A 20,593-nucleotide genomic window follows, 5' to 3' on the forward strand; every position below is an offset into this window, starting at 1 on the left:
TTGTGTGTTTGTGTTGGGAGACTCCCTCTGAGCTCCGGTCCATCTGGAAACCACATCCAGGTCCATCAGGCCGTCCTCCCGTCCAGTGTGTCCTTGTGTATCCCATCATATCCAAACGTGTCCCAATGTGCCCCAGTGTTTTCCAACATGTCACACTGTGTCCCAACATGTCCAAATGTGTCACAGTTTTTCCCAACATGTCCAAATGTGTTCAAATGTTTCCCAACTTGTCCTGACGTGTCCACACCCGGTGAGGTCGGATCAGACCGGGGCTTCATGGTCTCCTCGTTTGAGCTTTGATGGTGACGCTGACGACAGGTGACGCCACTGAAAGATTTACAGTGTGTTTGTTTTCACTTGATGGACGGACAACAGCAGCCATTAACAGACTGACTCTAACAAAACATGAGCCGCAGTAAATTCAGGTAATTGGGTGAAAGGTACAGAAAGTGATCTGGAAAAAACAAATCCATCAAATCATTGAATTATTAGTAACAAAACGCACCTTGAGAATATTTTAGTTTAAGATGTTGCGCCTCTGAAGGAAAGAACCTCGAGAACCTCAATGAGCAAAAGGTTATAAAATAAATGATTAATGGATCCATCAAGAAAATTATTGACAGAACATCAATAGGAAACATAATCACTAGTTTCAGCCGTTTCATTATGATATGAATAATAAATTATACTTTTCATTTGAATAATTATAATGTAAATGATGGGAAATCTAAGAAATCCACCCATTTTAATATACACATACAAATACTAAACCAACTTCAACAGCAGAGGACGCCTCCCCCCCACACACAGACTTCAACAGCCTAATAAAAAAATATCTTCTCCTGGTACCTGACCCTGTAAACTGGTCTGGCATCAGTCGCTGGTGGGATCCTTATGAAACAGGATCCGCTCACTGTAACACAGAAGACGGAAACGAGATTAAAAGCTTCAGCTAAACTCAAAAAGAAAAGAAAATCTGAGATGAGGACAGACGATAACACGACCAGCTGGGAAATCACTGTGATGGCTCCAGCAGCACCACACAACTATAACTCCTCTCGTGATACAATAGTACATGTTTATACTTTTCGCCACTGACATGAGAATCATATTAAAGGAGCTACGCTACAGATTATGTTCCTCCCTGTGATTTCTTATAACTTCACCTTGTGCCTGTGTTTGAGAATTATTATTATTATTTATTTATTTAAAATACCTCAATTTAAGAATCCTCAAAAGGAAAGGAAATAAAGAAACATACATAATAATAATACCTTTTTTCTTATTATTTGTCATTTAACTACTGTTTGTTTGTCTTGAATCTTTGTTGTTGTTGATGTTTCGCTCTCTCTGCTTTGCAATGAAAAAAATATGTAGTTTCTCTTAAGCAATGATATCCAGACCTCAAAATGCATTTGGAATACCATGAAATAGTTGTTTGAACAATTTAAATATTTGCTGTGGTGAAATTATAATATGCTATATTAAAAACAACGTATATGTCAAACAGCACTGAGCCAAAAATCAATAAATGGATTGATAATATTATTCTATAATATAATAATACATAATAATATACAAAAAAAAATGACACAATCAAAGATTATTTTGAAGATAGGAGATAACAGCAATACAGGACCATGCAATTATTAAAGATAATCTCATATGAAGTGATTAAGGACTGATGTCAGTAAATACAGAAATTACAAGTGCTCCTTAAATTAATAAACAATGAATTTATATAGAACAGACGAGACTAATTAAAATACCATAAAATAGTAATATGCAAGAATGGTAACCTTTCGATGAGACAAGGTTTATGGCCTATACTGCAGCCGGCCACCAGGGGGCAATGCAGATGATTTGGCGATTTCAGTTTTGGGAGCTGTCATGTCGGCCATCTTTATAAACAAGTCTATAATGCAAAAACAAAACAACAAAACAACAAAAGAAGCAGCCGACAAACACAGAAATGAAGTAGGGGTTAGGGTTGTAAAGTTGTGAGTGATGAAGTGTTCAGTAAGATACTGTAATAAAAAGGAGTGGGACAGATTTAACTAACTTAGAACGCTTCAAAAACTATGATGTCCTCATATGTGTTCTATAAGTTGTATTAGATTCTTTGAATGAGCTCGGCAGAACGGAGGTGGGGGTTGTGAGAGTTGGGGGGGGGGGGGGGGGGGGGGGGGGCTCAGCCAAAATAAGAAAGGAACTTGTCTTGGATTTCATGAGCTGCTAAATTTAACACGGTGCCTTCATGGAGCTGGGAGGAGTCTGCGATCTGAGCTGAGCCGTCCAGCTCTTTATAACCTGAAGCTGTGAAGAGTCACAAACACAAGACAACACACAGAACATGTCTGAAGCCACTGTCCCTCCAACAAGTTAACCCTGACTTAACATTAACATGTGTGTTACATACAATCTAACACTATTAAGGAAGAATTCAAACCCAACTTTTAATATCAAACAAAACAAGAAAACGTGTTATTGTTAGATCACATAAGGAAAACAATGGTTGTGTTTTTATTGTTAACAATCATCAACAAAAGTATTGAAATATTTATAAAATGACAAAACAATTACCAGCGTATGTGGGCTTAGATTCTCTCTCAGTCTTTTGTTGAGAGAAGATACAAACTGGTTATGTCAAGTTATTTTAGTTCAATTTAAATCACAAGTTCAGTGAGATTGTCTCAAATCAAGAGGAAAGAATCTTTACAGTTGACTTTTCACCAAAATATGTAATTTACCTAATGACTCAAATAAAAAAAAATATATATATTGATTTCAGTGCTTCATCTGAAACTCAGACGACATCTACAACAGGAAAGAAAAACAGATGACAACTTCAAACAAACTTTAAGAGTGATGAGAATCATTGAGCCTGTGAGTCGGAATCATTTCACCTGTTTGGACATATTGTTTTAAACTGTTGTCCAGCGACGACCCTAAAACCCTAAAACCCTAAAACCCTAAAACCCCGTCGGCCTCAGATCGGTGCTCTGATGACTCGGCGACACTTTGACCTCCTCAGCAGGACGCCAGCTCTCAGCAGTCGGAGGGATTTCAAATTGTTAAACGTAGGTTAATTTAAACACTGATGGTTTGATGAATGGATTTTAAAATCAGATAAAGACATTAAAGCGAATTGAGACCAGGAGATACAAATTGTTAAACTGTTGAATATCTGTATGATGTGATATAATGTGATAATATGTAATACAATTATAAGTTCATTACTATGAGTTATATTCATTAAATGAGTAATTAAATACCATGGATTTATACATCTTACTTCACTTCAATTTTAAACACATAATGTCGTTTTATTTTTGCACCGTTTTTATCTTGTTAGAAAGTACGAATGATAATTATGATAATGATTTAATTTATTATCTGCCTTATGTTTTATGGTAAAGTTAGTGTGGATGTTATATGTATTTACAATGCACATTAACTATCCTTAGATATTTATATAAGGTCAGGTTGTATAAACTGGCTATGGAGACAACAACTGAATTTCAGCTCACACAACTAACTCCGGCTCATTTACAGAATTTTGTCTATAACAACTTGTTTCAGCTCCGATTTTCACTATGAAATATAACTATGAAATATCTGTACTTCATCGTATGAAATTAGCAGTTGAAACTACCTGAAAATCAACTGGTTAGGTAATGAAATTATCATTAAACTACAATTTGAACATTTAATGTAAAATGATTTATGTGTCATTTAGTCTTTTTTCACATTTTCATTACTACTAAACAACCTAAAGTTAAAAAATCTCTGGTTTTAGATCTTTGTTTAGGAAAAAATATTAAATAATAAACTGTGTGATGTTTATATAATATATATATATATATATTTATAATACTACATAAAGAATATTTATTCATATGTTAAACTGTCGAATATCAACTCAACTTCAGACTGAACGATTGGTAAAGACTTGATCAGCTTCTTTTTATGGCTTCATTTCTGTCGCTGAGTTTCACCTCAGTGACCCCAACACTCCCACACCCACACACACACACACACACTCCCCCCCCCCCCCCCCCCCCCCCCCTGTTGGTCACTTACACCACAGCCCCGCCTCCAGTCTGACTCCTTTATAAAGACGAACTGAAGGAGGTGAAGTTACAAACACGGGTCCTTTAAAATCTCTCACTTCTCTCTCGACTATTTCTACTTTTAAACACTTTCTCACCAGGTCAGCTGACTGTTGAGCTTCTTTAATTTTTATGGTTTTACACTATTTCTAGTTCACAAGTCTACATTTTTTTGGGAGACTTTTTTTAGTTTTGTTGTCAGGGGGGTTTTCTTCTCCTCTCTGCAGATGACGATGGATTTGTCCGACCTTCCCTTCCCTCTCTCCCCAACCAATGACCTTTACGATGACCCCTGCTTCAGCACCAGTGACTTGAACTTTTTTGATGACCTGGACACCAGGCTCTTGCACGCCGGGCTGGTGAAGCCAGGGGACCACCATCAACACCACCACGTGCCTAAGGATGAGCATGTGAGGGCCCCGGGGGGCCCACACCAGGCGGGACACTGTCTGCTGTGGGCCTGCAAGGCCTGCAAGACGAAGACCACTCACGAAGACAGAAGAAAAGCAGCGACCGTGAGAGAAAGACGTCGGCTCGGCAAAGTAAACACGGCCTTTGAGAACCTGAAACGCTGCACTGCCCCCAATCCCAACCAGCGGCTGCCCAAAGTGGAGATCCTGCGCAACGCCATCAGCTACATCGAGTCGCTGCAGGCGCTGCTGAGGACGGGCCGGGACGACAGCTTCTACCCGCCACTGGAACACTACAGCGCCGACTCGGAGGCCTCGAGCCCCCGCTCCAACTGCTCCGATGGCACGGTGAGCCCACGAACAGCTGAAGAGTTCATGTGCTGCCTCGCGAAATGTAAAGAATGTGTCTGCAGAGTTTTTATTTCTGGCTGCGGTGGCTAATTTCGATGAATGGGATTTTCAAGATGTACATTTGAAGCGTTATAGGCTTAAAATAAGATTTAGACTAGAAATAATATGGTTTAATAATAAAAGCAGATTCGGACACTTCCAGCAGAAGATTGTTTCAGTTGTTGATCTTAAAATATTTGTATTATCAAGTGAGCAGCAGGTTTGATCCGTGTGGCTGTAAACATGTTTGATGTATCTTTGCTAATGACATTCTAAAATGTATAATTAAGAGTTGTATGTATGTGTATTAAAGATTCACAGTAAATCGTTTTACAGACTAAAAGAACAAGATGTTAAAACCATACAAATTATAAATCTACAGAACAATTGTTCACTTTTGATTGAGGTAAACACTGCATCAGCTCCTGGTGTCGGCTAGTCGATCGATAATATTTGGTTAATTGACTGATTGGTTGATTTATGCTTGCAGGTGGATTTCATGTCTCCGTGTTCAACCAGAAGTGAAAACAGTGACGGTTCCTACTGCAGCCAGACAGACGGTCAGTTCCTGTCCTGTCTCTCCTGTCATGTCATTTTTATAAAATGTGTTCATTGGCTTTCTTCTTTAATGAAACACAATCCCTGACCTAGCCCCATGCGACGACATGAACATTCTGTCATTTATTATAACCGTGATTTAACCACTTTTACAATTTCTCCTTTGAAATAACGTGTCTGTGCACACTGCCTCTTTCCACATGGCCTCCATTACCTGTCTGTTTCGTTGTAAGACAAAAACTAATATTTCCTGCTTCATTTCTTACAGATTCCAGCAGCTCTAAACCGTCTTACATCTCTAGTTTGGACTGTCTGTCCAGCATCGTAGAGCGGATCAGCACAGACCCAGCTGTGGCCCTCCCGGGAGACAGCGTGGTCCCCCGGGGTCCTGGATCACCTGTGAACAGCCCTGCTGGGTCCAGGCCCTCGGCCGAACCCAGCAGCATGTATGAGCCGCTCTGAAGCTGACGAGTCCCGGACTCAAATTCCACAGAGAAACAAACTTATTCCCCCTATTTTCAAAACTCTGCAAAGATTCCCTCTGCAGTTGGAGCAGAGATATTTTTATACCAACACTCTAAAGGGATTCTCTCTTTTTGTTTGGGTGAGAACGTCTCAGTACACTTCCTTCAGCTTTCAGTCCGAATGAACTGAAGGATCCAAAAATCTCAGCAGAAATGTATTTATACACACACATATATGTGTGTAAAAATCTCTATATGGCTTTTATTGATTTCTGCTTCTTACATAATAACCGAGGACCATTTTGTACATCTGTAAATAAGAGTTACTTGTTTGTAGTACACACACACACACACACAAAGGATGCTGAGATTGTTGTGTCATATGTTTCTACATATTATTTATGAGTGTATACAATTTGAATAAAGCAATATTTATTTATCTCCTCTTCAGCATTAGTCTGTATTATGTAAACTGAAATTATTTCTTGAAGCATTATGGCATCATTGACATCTTCTTCTGTCCTTGCAAAAATATTATTCGCAACTGGGTGGCAGTAAAAACAAACTTTAAGCACAATCTATCGGCTCTGATTGGTTGAAAAACATCAGATCTTTCACGACACTACCAAAACGTTTGACTTTCATGGTATTCAATTATATCAGTCATCATGTAAGGCATCTTTGAAATGTTACCTGGTTGCACATTGTGGAACAGGAATCATTTAAGAGCAGCTTTAGGTAAAAGATTTAAAGGAAGTTATTCACTTAAATAAATTGTCAATTAACATTTCTGTAAAAGTTATTATTTACCCCCACTAAAGTAAAAGTTTTGTCAGGAAGTTACAATAATAAGTTAGAATAATAACTACTATTTAATAAAACATTATTATATTATTACCAATATAATGTTTAGTATAATAAACTTCCAATTGTTGCAATTAAATTCCGTTATCTGTTTTTTTTCACACTTCAGGTTTGTAAAACATAAAAACATAAAAGGTTTATTTCTTATCTTTATATATATTGTGTCGGGGTTTTAATTGAATCCACTGGAAGCTAATCGATGAGATCGATCAGGTCAATTTTGATTGGCACAAACTTGGACACTCAGACTGGACAACGAACAATTCTGGAATTTATTGTCTCAACAGTTACAGTTCCAAATACTTTGAGAGCTTTTTTTATATTTATGTAATTTTATTGGAGCTAAATTCATCCAGAAAACACTCAAACAAACACAGGCGATGAGGCGTCCGCTCAACGCTGCAGATGTTGCTGATGTTCGAGTCGCTCCTGTAGCCGAGGGAACGCCCCTCCTGTCGGCCGGACCGCCACTAGGAGCCGCTCACTTCCTGCGGCGCGAGGCGGCGCCCTTCTTGCTGCTGCAAGACGCAAAACGCAAAAAAACAGAGTCAGATCTGAACAGTGACACTTTAAAATGAAACTCTACTTGTCTACGTCACCATGAACAAGAGTGAGGTGAAGGATCTGTGTCACCTCTCAAGGTTTCAAAAAATTATCATTTTTTAATGAGCAAATTATTAGCACCATAATTGAAAAGTTGCCAACTTTAACTTTAATTTTCTCAAACCTTCTATAATAAAATCTTGTTTCATTTGTGTTTGTCTGTTCTTTTTGAGTCTGAGATATTAGACTGGACTGTTTTATTAAACAGGAAATCATTCAAGTTGTGAAAAAACTTTGAACTGATCAACACTTAAAAACAAACGTTAAGTCCCTTTAATTAACCTTTATAAATGATTCATAAGAATGTAATAGATGGTTTATAACACATTATAATCTATAAGAACTAGTTAAAGTGTTTGATAAGTATAATCTATATTAGAGCCTTATTTGACCATATTCTTGTTAATTATCTGTTCTTACACGAGACAGAACTTATGAAACGATTGTTTTCTAACGTAGTGTGTTAATGTTTGTGTGTTTGTGTGTTCACTCACTGTTTTTGCAGCTCGTCGATACGGTTTCTGAGAGAAATGACCTGAAAGAGAAGATGAACTGTGACTGGCAGCTACATCTCAGCTGTTCACATCCAGGACCTCAACAGTCCTGGGAGATGTTGCAACTTTTCCAACATCTTCATTATATCTGATTTTACCAAAAGAGGGATCAGTAGCTAATTTACGCAAAGACATACACAAGTTATTAATGCAGGAACTGCTTCCTTTGCTCATTTGTGAGGGAAACAGAAATTATCTTCACCAACAAAGTCTAAGATAAGGTTAATTCTGAACACAAAGATAATACAGAAGCATCAAAAAGCGTTGACATGATTTTCGTGGTTAACATTTCCATAGTAACAATGAGCTCCACCAATCCCAGGAGTAGCTATTACGCCTGTGGATTGTGGGTAGTGTAGTCTTTCTCCTTTACAGAGCAAATAAAAATCACAATATCGTGGCTTGTAGTAAGTCTACCTCGGATCGTTGAAATATTATGGATTGTTTTTTAAATCTCTATTCGGAAAAATGAATGAGATTATTTACACAACGAGAAAATACAATGCACGAAGCCGAAACATTTTACAAACAATGGAACAATTAAATCCAAAGGAAACATACGGACTCTCCTCGTTCGTTACTGACCTCGTATCTCTGTCTCTTCAGCCTCTCACAGTGGTCGTACTTAATGGCCTCCAGGCTATGAAGCCACTCCCACAGCTCCTTCGCCTTTTCCCTGACAAACACAAACCAAAGATCCAATGAAAAACCTTCGAAAAATGTCTAATTTCAATATACGAAAAAGTTACAAAACTTTAGTTCTTGAGAAAAATCCAATAGATGATGGCGTAGTTATGTAATTAAACCACAAAGGTGAAAACTAATTCAAATTTGATATTTCGTGACTTTGCCGAACATTCCAACTCTGGTTGGTTAGTGATGAATATTAGATTAATTGACGTTCATGCTGCTGGACCATGTTTATAGGTGATTTATCTGCTCATTGTACGTTCAGATCTTACAGAACAACACAATGTGTGCTCTCTTTGGTGTTAAGATTGTGTTTTTGAGTCAGTGACTTGTCTTCTTCCGTTACCTCAGCTTGTCCTCGCTGAGGTCTGCGACGCTCAGTGGTTTGCATCTTTCTGCCATAATCTTCTTCTTCTTTTCTCTCTCGGTCTGCTTCTTGCCTCGCTTCTGGTCGATCTAGAACAATCCAAGGAGGTCAAACTCCACATCTCCTCAGCGTTTGTATGAAGTTGAGGCAAGAATTTGAAATTACAACAACAAAAAGAAAAAAATAAGTAAACGAGGCTCACCTTCGTCAGGTGGCTGCTGTAGCCCGACCCCATGTTGCTCAGTGCGGTCTTCTTCTTAGCGTCATCCTCAAGCTTCCTCTGGGCGTCGGCATCCTCCTTCCTCTGCCGCTCAGCCTGTCAGATGAATTTCAAAATGTCACAATTCGACAACGTGGCAGACGGAGGGACACCCGAGATTTTTACTCAAAATGAATTCCTTGTGTCAGAAATGTCCACAAAATGTGGAAAATACTATATTTGCTGCAGCTTTAAACTTGTCTGGGTATAGTCACTAATAGTAATTGAAGTAAGTATTTATTTAAGTACATGAGTTTTACATTTGGAATAAATAGTTTGAAAATAATAACAAGTTGCAGCGTCTGTTGCTTGGATTAAAGTGTGCTTGACCTTTTCTAAATCTCTTCTAAATCATCAAATGAAAGAAATGATTTGATCTTGTTTAAATGTGTTTAAAAGGCATCTAGACTGGTAAAGAAATGATTATACTGCTAATGATTTGACCAGAAAGTTATATTTACAAATAAATATTGTATAATTACTATAATTTGGTTTCATTAAACTGCAGGAAATTGTATGAGGATTCATGTAGTAAATACAAGAGGACCCAGAATGGACCCCTGGGGGATCCCACAGTGGAGGGAACCTCCAAGTATGTCCTGAAGCCTACACAGTGTTTCAGTGTACTGTGCAGATGTAAATGCAGTAGATGTCAGTGTGACACTGCTTTTCAGCCTGGTGGTGAATTACTCTGCTTTGACCACTAAGTGGCTGCGTACCTCCCGTCTGGCCTGTCGCTCTTTGTCTCGGTCACTACGAATCCTCTGCTGCTCGGCTCTCTCAGCTCGACGCTTCTCCTGAAAGCACAAGTCAAAAGGCAGAATGAAAAGCTGTCTGTGCGTTGTTTTATTTTTGTACAGACACGACTGTCGTTTCTAAATTTTTTCTTCAGGCAAGTTCTCACAATTCGATCTTTGAGACCAATGAGTTCTTCTTCTTCTTTCTTCCTGTGCTCGAAGTGAGCGTCGATCAGTGACTGCAGCTCGACCAGATCCTTGTTTTGGCGTTTCTTCTGGATGTCCTTAAGGAAATGGGCAGGTGAGTCATGAGCTGATACATGGGACAAAGTTGCTGGTCCCAAACCCATGCTGATGATTTAACTGTAACGTGAGCAATTTTCAGCAGAAGGTTTCTCATTTGTTGGTTTACAGCATTAATTTAATCATTCATTCATTATTTCTGCTGCTATTTCCTGTCTGTTGGTTTTGTCAGCAGACGCACACGAAAAGCATTCCACAAAACTCAGTGGAAGGATGGGACATGGGCCCTAAAAAAAATGGATCCAGAACATTTAAATCACTTTCTCAAACTTGGATTCACCAATTTACCAGGAACTGGCTCTTAGATCTTGCTGACAAAAATCAGGCATGTTAAGAGGAGTGAAACCTATGAGCGTGTATCCTTATTGAATTTAAGCCTTGGTGGATGTATGGGCCTTCTCACATAGTTTGTCTGTAATCTGTCCAGAAGTGTTTGTGCACTCTTGCTAACAAACAAACCAACCAAGTGGAAAAGAGGTGAAAACATAACCTCCTTGCTGCAGGTAATAAAGCACTTTGTGAATGAAAACACACAAAACAATCACCTGTCCCTGACATTAAGTAAGTGATGTTCTGATGAGTGGAACTGATGTTAGATCACATTGTTCAACTCCGACAGTCGTACAACTTTACTTGACGGGAGTTTTAAGTAAATTCCTCTGGATAAATATGGATAAACAAAAACTTACATCAAAGTCCACTTTCTCACCATCAGGGATCTTCGGAGCAGAAGGTCTGTGGAAACACACGATATTCAAATCGTACCAACCAGTAACACCCCAGAGTAATAACCATGTCTCAGCCGCAGATCAGAGACTGTATAATTTCTATCAACTCACTTGAACTTTGGCTTCTCCTCTGGTTTTACAGATTCCAAACAGTGTTAAGGACACAAGAGAGAAATCAAAGTGTTAGAGACTCAAAAGAGAAGAGAGGTGAAGTCTAAAGAGCCGCTGGTTAATCAGGGGAAATCCATGTGGACAAGCTGAGTTACATCTGCATGTTCTTCCACACCTCCGTCGGAATAAAATGTGAGTCTTAATTTTAGCAGAACTTTCTATCATCATCAGTGGCCTGATTACTGTGTGTTAGCCTCTCAGTCCAGTTCTTTAAATACACATTAATACTGGTTGAAAGTCAATGCTCCTACAGGGGTACGACTGCAGGCTGATTTAAGACGAGCATTGACTGAAGTTCATCGGTTTGTTAAGGTGTTCTTGTCCGACCAAAATATCGGATAATCGCAGGGTTTACTTTCAAAAAGAGAGAAATCCCCATGATTGTAAATGTAGGTGTGTGTAAATAAACGGCCTCTTTCCGCAGCCATGACACCGTGTAATCTTATCGGGTAACTGCAACAGTCACGGACGGATTCTAAAAGTTTTTGTAAGTACCATTGATTTACACAATCACACACATTTATAAATATCGATTACAGATTGAAAAATACGGGAATTCCACTTTAACATTTACTGGAATCTCAGCTCCGGGAAGTCGGCGACTCCATGTCAAGGAAATATTTTATTAAGTCAAACAAATAAGATAAAATTAAATAAACTTTGCGAACAGCAGTTTTATATTAAAGCTCAACAAGAATTAGCATAATGATATTTGCATATTTTCAATCCGCTCTTTAACTGTTCAATTATTCGATATGCAGCAAATGCAATTTTTTTTGGAAGTCTATGTGTAATTGATTGAAGTTAATATGGACACCAGGTACAGTGCATGAATATAGAAATCACATGTTTTTGTTTGGGTACTTTTTCAGTCAACAAATATTTCTCTGGTCGACTACATCTTTAGTTAAAACAATACGTTTCTTTATTTCTGTGCATTTTCTTTCCATTGAAAGTTCGTACACAGGAATGAGGCCACTGAAAAATAACGTATTTATTCCACAATGTTAATTTGTTGTGCATTAGTTTGTAAATCAAACCAATATAACCAGAGACGTTTAAAGTGCTAATCAGGATCAGTACACTGTGTGTCATAAATCACCACAGAAACTATTTAATTCAACATACGCGCACACTTTCACTTCACGTAAGACTTTATGTGATTACTGTTAATTGTTTTTTAATTATTGTGGTAAAAACAACCGGGGTCGGGAGGTTTGTGATTAGCTTTTTATATTTTATGGGACCTCAATCAATAATAACAATAATACTACTTTAAAAAAAACAGGAACAGAAACAGACATGGGAGGAAAACGCAGGCAAAGCGACAGCGACTCAGCAGGAAATACAAACTACCATCTTGATCGCCCTCCTCTGGCAGGAAACATTCATGCGAAAAAGAGAAGAAGCAGAGATGAGAGAGCGGCCCGTCACCATGACTCAGCATTTCTGAATACACCTCCGTCAGCTGAGACTAAGCGGGTCAATTTTCCTCTCAGGGTGGAAACCAACAAATCAGACAACTCAAAGTGTGAAACATTAAAAAGGGACCAATCAGAAGAAAGGAGAAGAATTCAAATCAACATACCTTCCTCTTCATAGGCCTCTGCATGCAGCAAGCGTCCGAAGCAAGAGCAGAACAGAAACCATTAGTGATGGGACAGGGCAGCTTGTTCAAGTTTTATGCTGCACAGCTTATCAAGCCACATTTACAGGATCGGGGTGTTTGTGGGCGTCGCTGCTCGAGTCCAATGCCGCAGGAGGTTTTATTCCTCATGTTTGATGTTGGAAAACAAAACTATAGCTTCATGTTTCTGGCTTAATACTCATAAAGACACTCGAATGACTGCACTTTATAAATAACGTGCCTCAGACTACGCATCGTTTACTGTGAGGAATCGTCTTTGTTGGCTGTGGCACGAATCCCCTTGTTTTCTATGCTATTCATAATATAGGATTCCACTTCAAGCGTGTTGGCAGCAACGAGGTAGAAAGAGTGTTGCATTCGCTTTTAGCAAAATAGTTAAAAGCTACTTTAATTCTGTTTGACAGTTTGGAGGCAAAAACAGATTTATATATTATTAATACAACTAATTCATTATCTTGCGTACATTAAGTGACCTGTCAATGTATTGAGAAGTTCCCAGCAGTATTTGACGATTATATATTTTGTTTACTTTGTTAATTAAAGTATATTAATCCTCAAATACTGTATAAACAATTACTTTGAAATTCTGACAGCAGGACCTTTACTTGTTGTGCACAAGACAATCATTGTTTAAACCATTAAAGCAACTTACTGTAAATTATAATAATAATAATAATGTGTACATGAGAGTATTGTCTCCTTTTTATTTCTTTCGTAGAGGAGGACAGATGGAAATCTTTGATAACGTATACAAACTAATGATCAAAGGCTCTTTTTGAGCTTGACTCAGGGTCTTTGAGTAGTTTTCATTATAATTTATAATTTTGCAGATGAGCACATTAAAGCCTGGGACCTCGGCAGCGACTCTACTGTACGTAAAGTAAAATGCAGAGTTTGCAGAGGTGGAGGACGGATGGAGACATCGCGTTGCACCACAACACCCCAACGTAAATGTTTAGGAGCAGTTTGCCAGTCTCACTCTTCGTCTACACACAGAGAGAAAGATGCTAAACATGGACTGAAGGGAGCTGAAGAGAAATGGCCTTTGCATGGCGGACATTACCCATCATCCTCTCTGCTAAGGCCTCGACGTTTGCCCAAAGCAAACGAAGGAAACTGACGTTGAAAGGAGACGTCAGTTTGGACCGAAGGCCGCGGAGGAGACGGGAAAGTCGATTCATGCAAACGCAGCTTTTCTTCTTCTTCCTTTCAACATTTATATGCACGGCTCAAATTCAGCACACACATGTGACAGTGAGCGATAACACAGGAAATGAAAAGTGTGGGGTTCACGGACATTGTTGGAGATGCCTGAAGACCGCAGAAGGTGCTTTAGGCATCTGGAACGAGTGCAACACACACAGTGACCACGTCGTGCCACAGTGATGCGTGAAGCCACACAGATAAATGAGAATGTATGATTGTAAAGTGCTGTATCTCGATGCTGACGATGTGTGCGTCCAATGGGTCAACAAACTGTTGATTTATCAGTAGTTGTGTTATACGTTGTGATCGTAGAACTTTGTCTACGAGCTGCCACAACTGTAAAACTAATAAAGTTATTCAAATTTAAATTTATTATCATAGTAAATACATCATGGAAATACAAGAAAGATAGACATTTACATTCTGTTGAGTTTAAATGTTGACCTGATGGTGGAGAAATAGTCTTTGGTCAAACCCTGTTTTAGAGAAACTTAGTCTTTGATCATTAGGGAAATTGTATTTTATTTTACAGTGTGCAAAAATGTTCATATGTATAAATGTTTGTTAATTTGCTTTTGTCTCTTTATTTCAATTTCTAGATCAATTTCTAGATTCTGGCAGCAAATCAATGTTCTGTAATTATTCGATGGACTTTAGCTGTTGTCTGTGTTTATGTTCAGGTTAATGCAACATGTTGAAACTCCATAACTTGGAGAAGACGGTCAGTTATAGCTTTAGCTTGTTGCTGTTACACTGAGCGATAACATGTGGGTTTTGAGTTTGTCTAAGTGTTTTTTTAATTATTTTATTCTATTTTAAATGCTTGTTGAAACTTTCACAAGTTCTTTATTTCCTCTGCAGAGTTTTTTTCCGTACTGTTATGAAGAGGAGGTAACTCCAGTGGAAAGAGCTGAAAGGAAACTGAAAAGTGAAAACTATAGTGAAACTGCAAAAATATCAAACCCAACAAGACAATTGAGTTTTGAGTCGTCAAGTTCTCTTTTAATATATATATCTGCCAGGAAAGATCTAGAGAATAGATCATATATAACTCAAAATAATATCTCCACAAACTGGAGGATTTTCTTCACTGTGTCAAGGAAAATAACTTCATTCATTCATTCCTGACGTGGTTTGTTTCTGCTCTTTTCTTACATTCCCCTGCAATTTATCATAAAACCAGCGTTTATCCAGCAAATTACTCGGAATTCTGAGTATAAATATTATTTCCTCCAACAAATAAGAGCAACAGCTTTAACTTTTTAAGATTATAAAACTGTTTGGAAACGTGAAAAAAAGTGTTCACATTATTAAAGCTAAGAATTTTATGAAACAAATTCGATAATATTGCTTCAAGATAGTTCTGTCTATTCGACTGCTGTTAATAAAACTGTGTTACTACACAGAATTATGTGGTAAATGAACATGAAGCATTTTGTGGTGTAAACTTTTAAAAACTGTGTGTGGATTTCCTTTTTTACTTTGCTTTATCTTTTATTTCTCAAACCTTTGGAAATCCATCCAACACAAAGTGCTTTTCAAACAGTGGACGTCTAAAGTCAGGCCACATTTCTGCTCCACATACCACTGAGGTCTCGCAGTTGGCGCCACAGCATCTGTCATTGTGACAGGCAGAAAATAAACTGCTTGGCACCAATGACGCGCTGAGTAATTATGTTAAAGGTGACTGCTAATCTCTTATTAATCCTGACAACTGGCTTTGAAGGGTATAAATTAAGGTTTTGACATCACCGACTAGAAACAGTTTGCAAGGCTCCACTGTGACTGCAGGAAAATGTAAAAGCAAGAAGTGAAATCACACAGAATTTTCCTCTAAAGACTCAGGACTGTGACTTGTCGATCAGGATATGTTTTGCTTGATTTCCAGCAGGAGAAGGATGAACATGCCACATACCTTCCTCCTCTTGCACCACCTCCTGTGGCTCGGGCTCTGGTTCGGGTTCTGGTTCTGGTTCAGGCTCTACCTCTGGCTCTGCTTCTACCTGGGCCTCCGCCTCAGGGGCTACTTCTACTTCTACTACCTCCTCCTGGGCTACGGGCACGCAGCATGCACCAAATCGCCGGGGGAGAGGGAGGGTGTCGGAGAAGGCCGTTAATGGAGACCACAGACATTACAGAGCCATTAGAAACCAGAAGTGAGAGAATACTTTAGTTACACAGAGGATGGAAGTTTGAGCGAGGGATAGCGCTGCTGGAGAACGGAGAGAGAGAAACAGATGATGATGAGAGAAGGTCAGTGGACCTTTCACACAGAAGCCATATTGAACCGTCGGGCTGGAAAACTCCCTGAAGAACAGCCGATGGAAAACTGGACCTGACTCATTTAAATACCTGAAGTCATATTACTCTCTCTGTATTTGCAGATAATCAGTTTTGGGAAATGTATCAAATGCTTTGATAATATTCACCATCATATGATGCTTTGGGTTAGCATTGATTGAATGTCGTGGATTTGGTAGAAAACTATTATAGATACGGCTTCAGTCTAAACTGGTTCTCTGCTCCACTAGCTTCTGTAACTAGATGCAAAATTTGCTAACTTGTTCAGAAAATTAACATTTGTAAATTTAACAATGATTTGCAAACTTTGTTGACAGTTCAGACATCAAAAAGTCAAAAAGTCAAAAGTTATTTGCACCTAGTGGGAGATTTTGTTCCTGTTCCAAATTTAGCAAGTGGAAAGTAAATGTTAATTTTTACTGTAGCAGACATGAAACACAGGAACATGTAGTTTTTAATTTTAAATTTATTTAATCTTGCTTTTAATTCATTCTGACTCAGACATGATTCTGCGGTTGTGCCTCTTTTTTTAATCTCATTTTTACCTCATCGCACTGTTTTTGCTTTGCCATATTTTTTAAAGCATTAATAAATGAATCTGAATAAACTAATGTACAGAAAGACTTAACAAACTAGCAAAGCAACAGCTTGGTTCTAAATGTAATGTGACATGAATTCTCTGAGCTAGTTTTCTCTCTGAAGATTTTCCTATATTTGGATCAGCAGCTCCACGTTTGTCCTCCAGAAAGTTTCCACCTCCACTGTTTGAAATATGGCCGTTGTGTGAACGAGGTCAACGACCGCTGCACTGATGTGACATCCACAGATGGCCGTGTAAACATGTCACATGACAAGAAAATAAATGTAACGCTCAAAAAAGCTCGGCCACATTTTTTTCTTAACCATGTGATTTGAAACATCACTCGTTTAGAAGAAGAAACCCTTAACATGGAAGTGTTTGACTGACAGCTGGAGCTAGCTTTACACTGCAGCGCATTACAAATACACACATGTGCGCTTCTTTCTGCACAAATATGAGAAAAGTGTCAACAATAATAGCATCTGAAGAAAAATACTGATATTGTGTGAAAATGCTAATGCTAATGCAACTGTGGATAATTGAGGAGACAATCCCGACTCACCTGACGCTCAAGTATTTCACTTTTATCAACAATTAAACCCAAATGCAGTTTAAGAGTTTATTTTGTAGGGAAATCCTTTTGAAGCTCAACTTAAATGTTCTATATTTTGTCTTATTAGCAGGTGTCAATGTCAAACACTTCAAATTAAAGGTGAAACCAGGAGCCGACACATTAGTACAATGGAAAAAGATCTGAAATGTGGAATCGAATCAGTCGTCTTTACCTTCCTCGTCTTCGGTTTGGGAAAGAAAGAGATGAGAAGAGAACAAACAGGACATGGAGTCATTTCAGCACATCACATGAATCTGGGTCAATTTACCCAAGAAAAATAAATGAAATGAATGAAGGAAAAAGTAGAAAAACACTTTAAAATCACTAAAGTCTGTTTCGCACACTAAGCCTCTTTCAAGGTAAGTTGTAATTAAAAAATTTAAAAAGACTTTAAATATAAATACAAATGCTTTGTAAATTCTATTAATTTAATTTTCAACATGGTTTTAGACACAAAATCACAAAAAAGAGGAAAAGATGAAAAATAAGTAAAAAAGATGAAATGAAAAAAGAGACTCAGAATTAAGACAGACACATAAAGACACACACAACAAGGAATTTGTGTAAAAAACACAACCACAGATAGAACGAGTACAAGGAGACTTAAAACAAGAAGACCCCCCCCCCCCCCCCCAAAAAAAAAGATATAAAAAGATACCAAGAGACCAAACAACCAAAAATAAACAGAAAAACGACAAAGAGACTGAAAAGGACACAGAATGAACCAAAGGAGACGAGAGACGCACAAAGAGAGAGAATGAGTCTGAGGGTCCTGGACAGCAGGGACGAAGACACGTAGAAATTAAAATAATTGAAATGTTTCTGAATTGTCACTTACCCTCGTACTGGTCCCTGAAAAGACAAAGAAATACAAGACATTTAGAAATGAAAGGTTAAATCCTGGTGTTGTGCGTTGATGTGCATGTTTGGAAAGCACTTACACTTCCTCTGTGTCCGACATGGTGAGTGCAGACTTCACACCTGAGGCCAAAGAACAGGAATGAGACAGTGCTGATGTGAAACGAGTCAGAGACGCTGCTCTGCCGCTCAAATACCATAACTCCTCCTCCTTAACCTTCAGGCTTCACTAATTTAAATGATCGTACAGAAAACGTGTGGTTAAGGCGGCGAGGGGGGGGGGGGGTTGTGTTGTGCGATGTTTCAGCTGGTTGCCTGGCGACGTTTAGATGATGACATGTTTCTGTTTTAATTTTTAATGCTACTATGGATAGTATTAATTTCACATTCAGAATCCACACGTTCAATTACAACTGCCACGTTAACTACAAGTAAATGTTTAGGCACTAAGTAGAAAATAAGGAGATTCTTTAAAAAGGTCTTTTTCCAATCGAGTTTCATTCTAGTGGAGTCGAGACAGAAATCGCAGATGATCTCAACACTTGGACAAATGAAACCAAAACCAGTTGCATGACTATAGTCGAGTCTTTTGTCTTCACAGTTCGAGTCGGGGTCGAGTCCCCGTTGCCCGAGTCCGAGTCACCGAGACTCGTCAAAGCAAAACGCACCATTCAAAGCGTCTCTGATCACCGACTGCTACTGATGGTGCACGGGACAGTTCCCTGTGAACTCTGATCCGGCACAACACCGACTAACGTTACAGGTGATAGCTTTTGTAAAATTATTAAAGTCTACTATATAAAAATACGTTTAAGTGCTCGTCTGTAACTTCTGATTCTGAATGTGGTTATGTCCAAAAATCGAGAGTCGAGTCCGAGTCCTGGATGCGAGTAAAACAACATATTACACAAGTTAGTTAGAAAGGACATCTAGTACACCTGGGTTAACCTTTGAATGTGACCCTTATAATTACAGCAGTAAAGTTTCTGTGTTTGTCTGCAGACGAGCTGTGAAATCTTTGATCTGAAGCTGCAGCTGCTTCCCAGGATTCAACACCAGCTTTCACAGATCATTAAAAAATGTAACTCTGCTCTGATTGACGTCAAACATCCCTCTAAGTGTGCAGATGTTCCCCTGAAGCCTCCTCACCACCGTCGACGGACCCGTGAGGAGGATGAGGAGCAGCTCCGTTGGCTTCACTGTTTATTCTATATGCAAATAAATGATATTGGATTTATATATAAAGTGTCTTTGGATGAGTCCTTCACACTTGGGGGTGGGCACAGCTGCAGGGGACTCGGAGGATTAGTCCTGGATCATATTTCAACCCATCAGCTGAGGAGCGGCGTCCAAATAGCTGCTTTAATCCCCCGGCTCTGTCCGGCAGGAGGACACACTGCAGCCGGGCAGCCAATCAGCATCCAGCTCCGACAAACAAGCTCTTTGATGGACTCTCAGCCGACAGCGGCCTCACCTCTGTGTGTCCGGCAGACACTCAGCACATGCCGACACTTCAGCACTCTGTATATTTAGTGGGGGGGGTGACCTTGCTGGATGCTGAGAAGTGTTTCTGAGTCTTTCTGAAAGTATAAATCTGATCAGACAGGTGAAAAGTCAGATCCGGGGTCAATGCAGAGACGGTTTAGACTGAAATGCCGACAGGAGGGAAACATAAGCTCCGTGTGGATGAAGGTTGTGAGACAGGGAACAGGCCTCGAATGAGGAATCATCACCGTCTCCAAACCTCTCAACCTCTGAGGAGTCGACCAGGACGGTGACCATATGGGTTTGAAGTTCAACATTCTGACGAGAGGCCACAGGAGAACGTTTCGGTTCAGGTCGTTTGTGTAATGACAAGAAGAGAAGGAGACGATTCAGCATCCACAACTTCACCCAGATGAAGTTTGTGAACACACTTGTGTCTCGTGTGGAATCGCTCGCGTGTTATCGTGCAGAGAAGGAATCAGAATGTGGTGGAAACCAATGTAACAATAAAACAATAAATTTCACAAAATCAGAAAAGAAACGTTTTGCTTTCAATGTGTCAGGATTTCTTTCAGTCACAAAACAAAGCACTTCCTGTACCTGTGGGGTTTCTGTTGACTGGTCATCTATGAATCTTTTAAAGCCACGATGTTGAACAATTTACATGCAATGGCAACACATATTAATCAAAT

At 39.0% G+C, this 20,593-nt stretch overlaps 2 protein-coding genes across 2 annotated transcripts; one reads left to right on the forward strand and one right to left on the reverse strand.

The window, feature by feature from the left end:
* The first annotated feature begins 4,339 nt into the window (after positions 1–4,339).
* On the forward strand, positions 4,340–5,932 carry LOC128442975 (myoblast determination protein 1 homolog). The gene is made up of 3 exons (XM_053425640.1): positions 4,340–4,870; positions 5,403–5,472; positions 5,739–5,932. Exons 1-3 carry the CDS (start codon positions 4,340–4,342, stop codon positions 5,930–5,932), a joined length of 795 nt encoding a protein of 264 aa, XP_053281615.1.
* A 1,314-nt stretch (positions 5,933–7,246) lies between these two features.
* On the reverse strand, positions 7,247–16,426 carry LOC128460262 (troponin T, fast skeletal muscle isoforms). Its single transcript, XM_053445752.1, has 13 exons — positions 16,417–16,426; positions 15,980–16,117; positions 12,799–12,816; positions 12,567–12,584; positions 11,151–11,169; positions 11,001–11,046; positions 10,176–10,292; positions 9,991–10,068; positions 9,215–9,328; positions 8,992–9,101; positions 8,541–8,631; positions 7,896–7,936; positions 7,247–7,316 (listed from the first exon to the last, which is right to left on the reverse strand). The coding sequence occupies exons 1-13, from the start codon at positions 16,424–16,426 to the stop codon at positions 7,280–7,282; spliced, it is 837 nt and encodes a 278-aa protein (XP_053301727.1). The 3' UTR covers positions 7,247–7,279.
* Between the last annotated feature and the right edge of the window lie 4,167 nt (positions 16,427–20,593).

This window comes from Pleuronectes platessa, chromosome 1 (assembly GCF_947347685.1).
Source record: "Pleuronectes platessa chromosome 1, fPlePla1.1, whole genome shotgun sequence".
Classification (NCBI taxonomy): domain Eukaryota; kingdom Metazoa; phylum Chordata; class Actinopteri; order Pleuronectiformes; family Pleuronectidae; genus Pleuronectes; species Pleuronectes platessa.

What these genes read in the sequence shown, in the direction of transcription:
- LOC128442975 (XM_053425640.1), top strand. Translation starts at nt 4,340, where the DNA reads ATGACGATGGATTTGTCCGACCTTCCCTTCCCTCTCTCCCCAACCAAT. An exon ending in CCAACTGCTCCGATGGCACG is followed by an intron (nt 4,871 to 5,402) that starts GTGAGCCCACGA and finishes TTATGCTTGCAG; the next exon opens with GTGGATTTCATGTCTCCGTG. An exon ending in CTACTGCAGCCAGACAGACG is followed by an intron (nt 5,473 to 5,738) that starts GTCAGTTCCTGT and finishes CATTTCTTACAG; the next exon opens with ATTCCAGCAGCTCTAAACCG.
- LOC128460262 (XM_053445752.1), bottom strand. An exon ending in AGCGACAGGCCAGACGGGAG is followed by an intron (nt 9,329 to 9,990) that starts GTACGCAGCCAC and finishes TTCATCTGACAG; the next exon opens with GCTGAGCGGCAGAGGAAGGA. An exon ending in CTCAGCGAGGACAAGCTGAG is followed by an intron (nt 8,632 to 8,991) that starts GTAACGGAAGAA and finishes TGTGTTTGTCAG; the next exon opens with GGAAAAGGCGAAGGAGCTGT.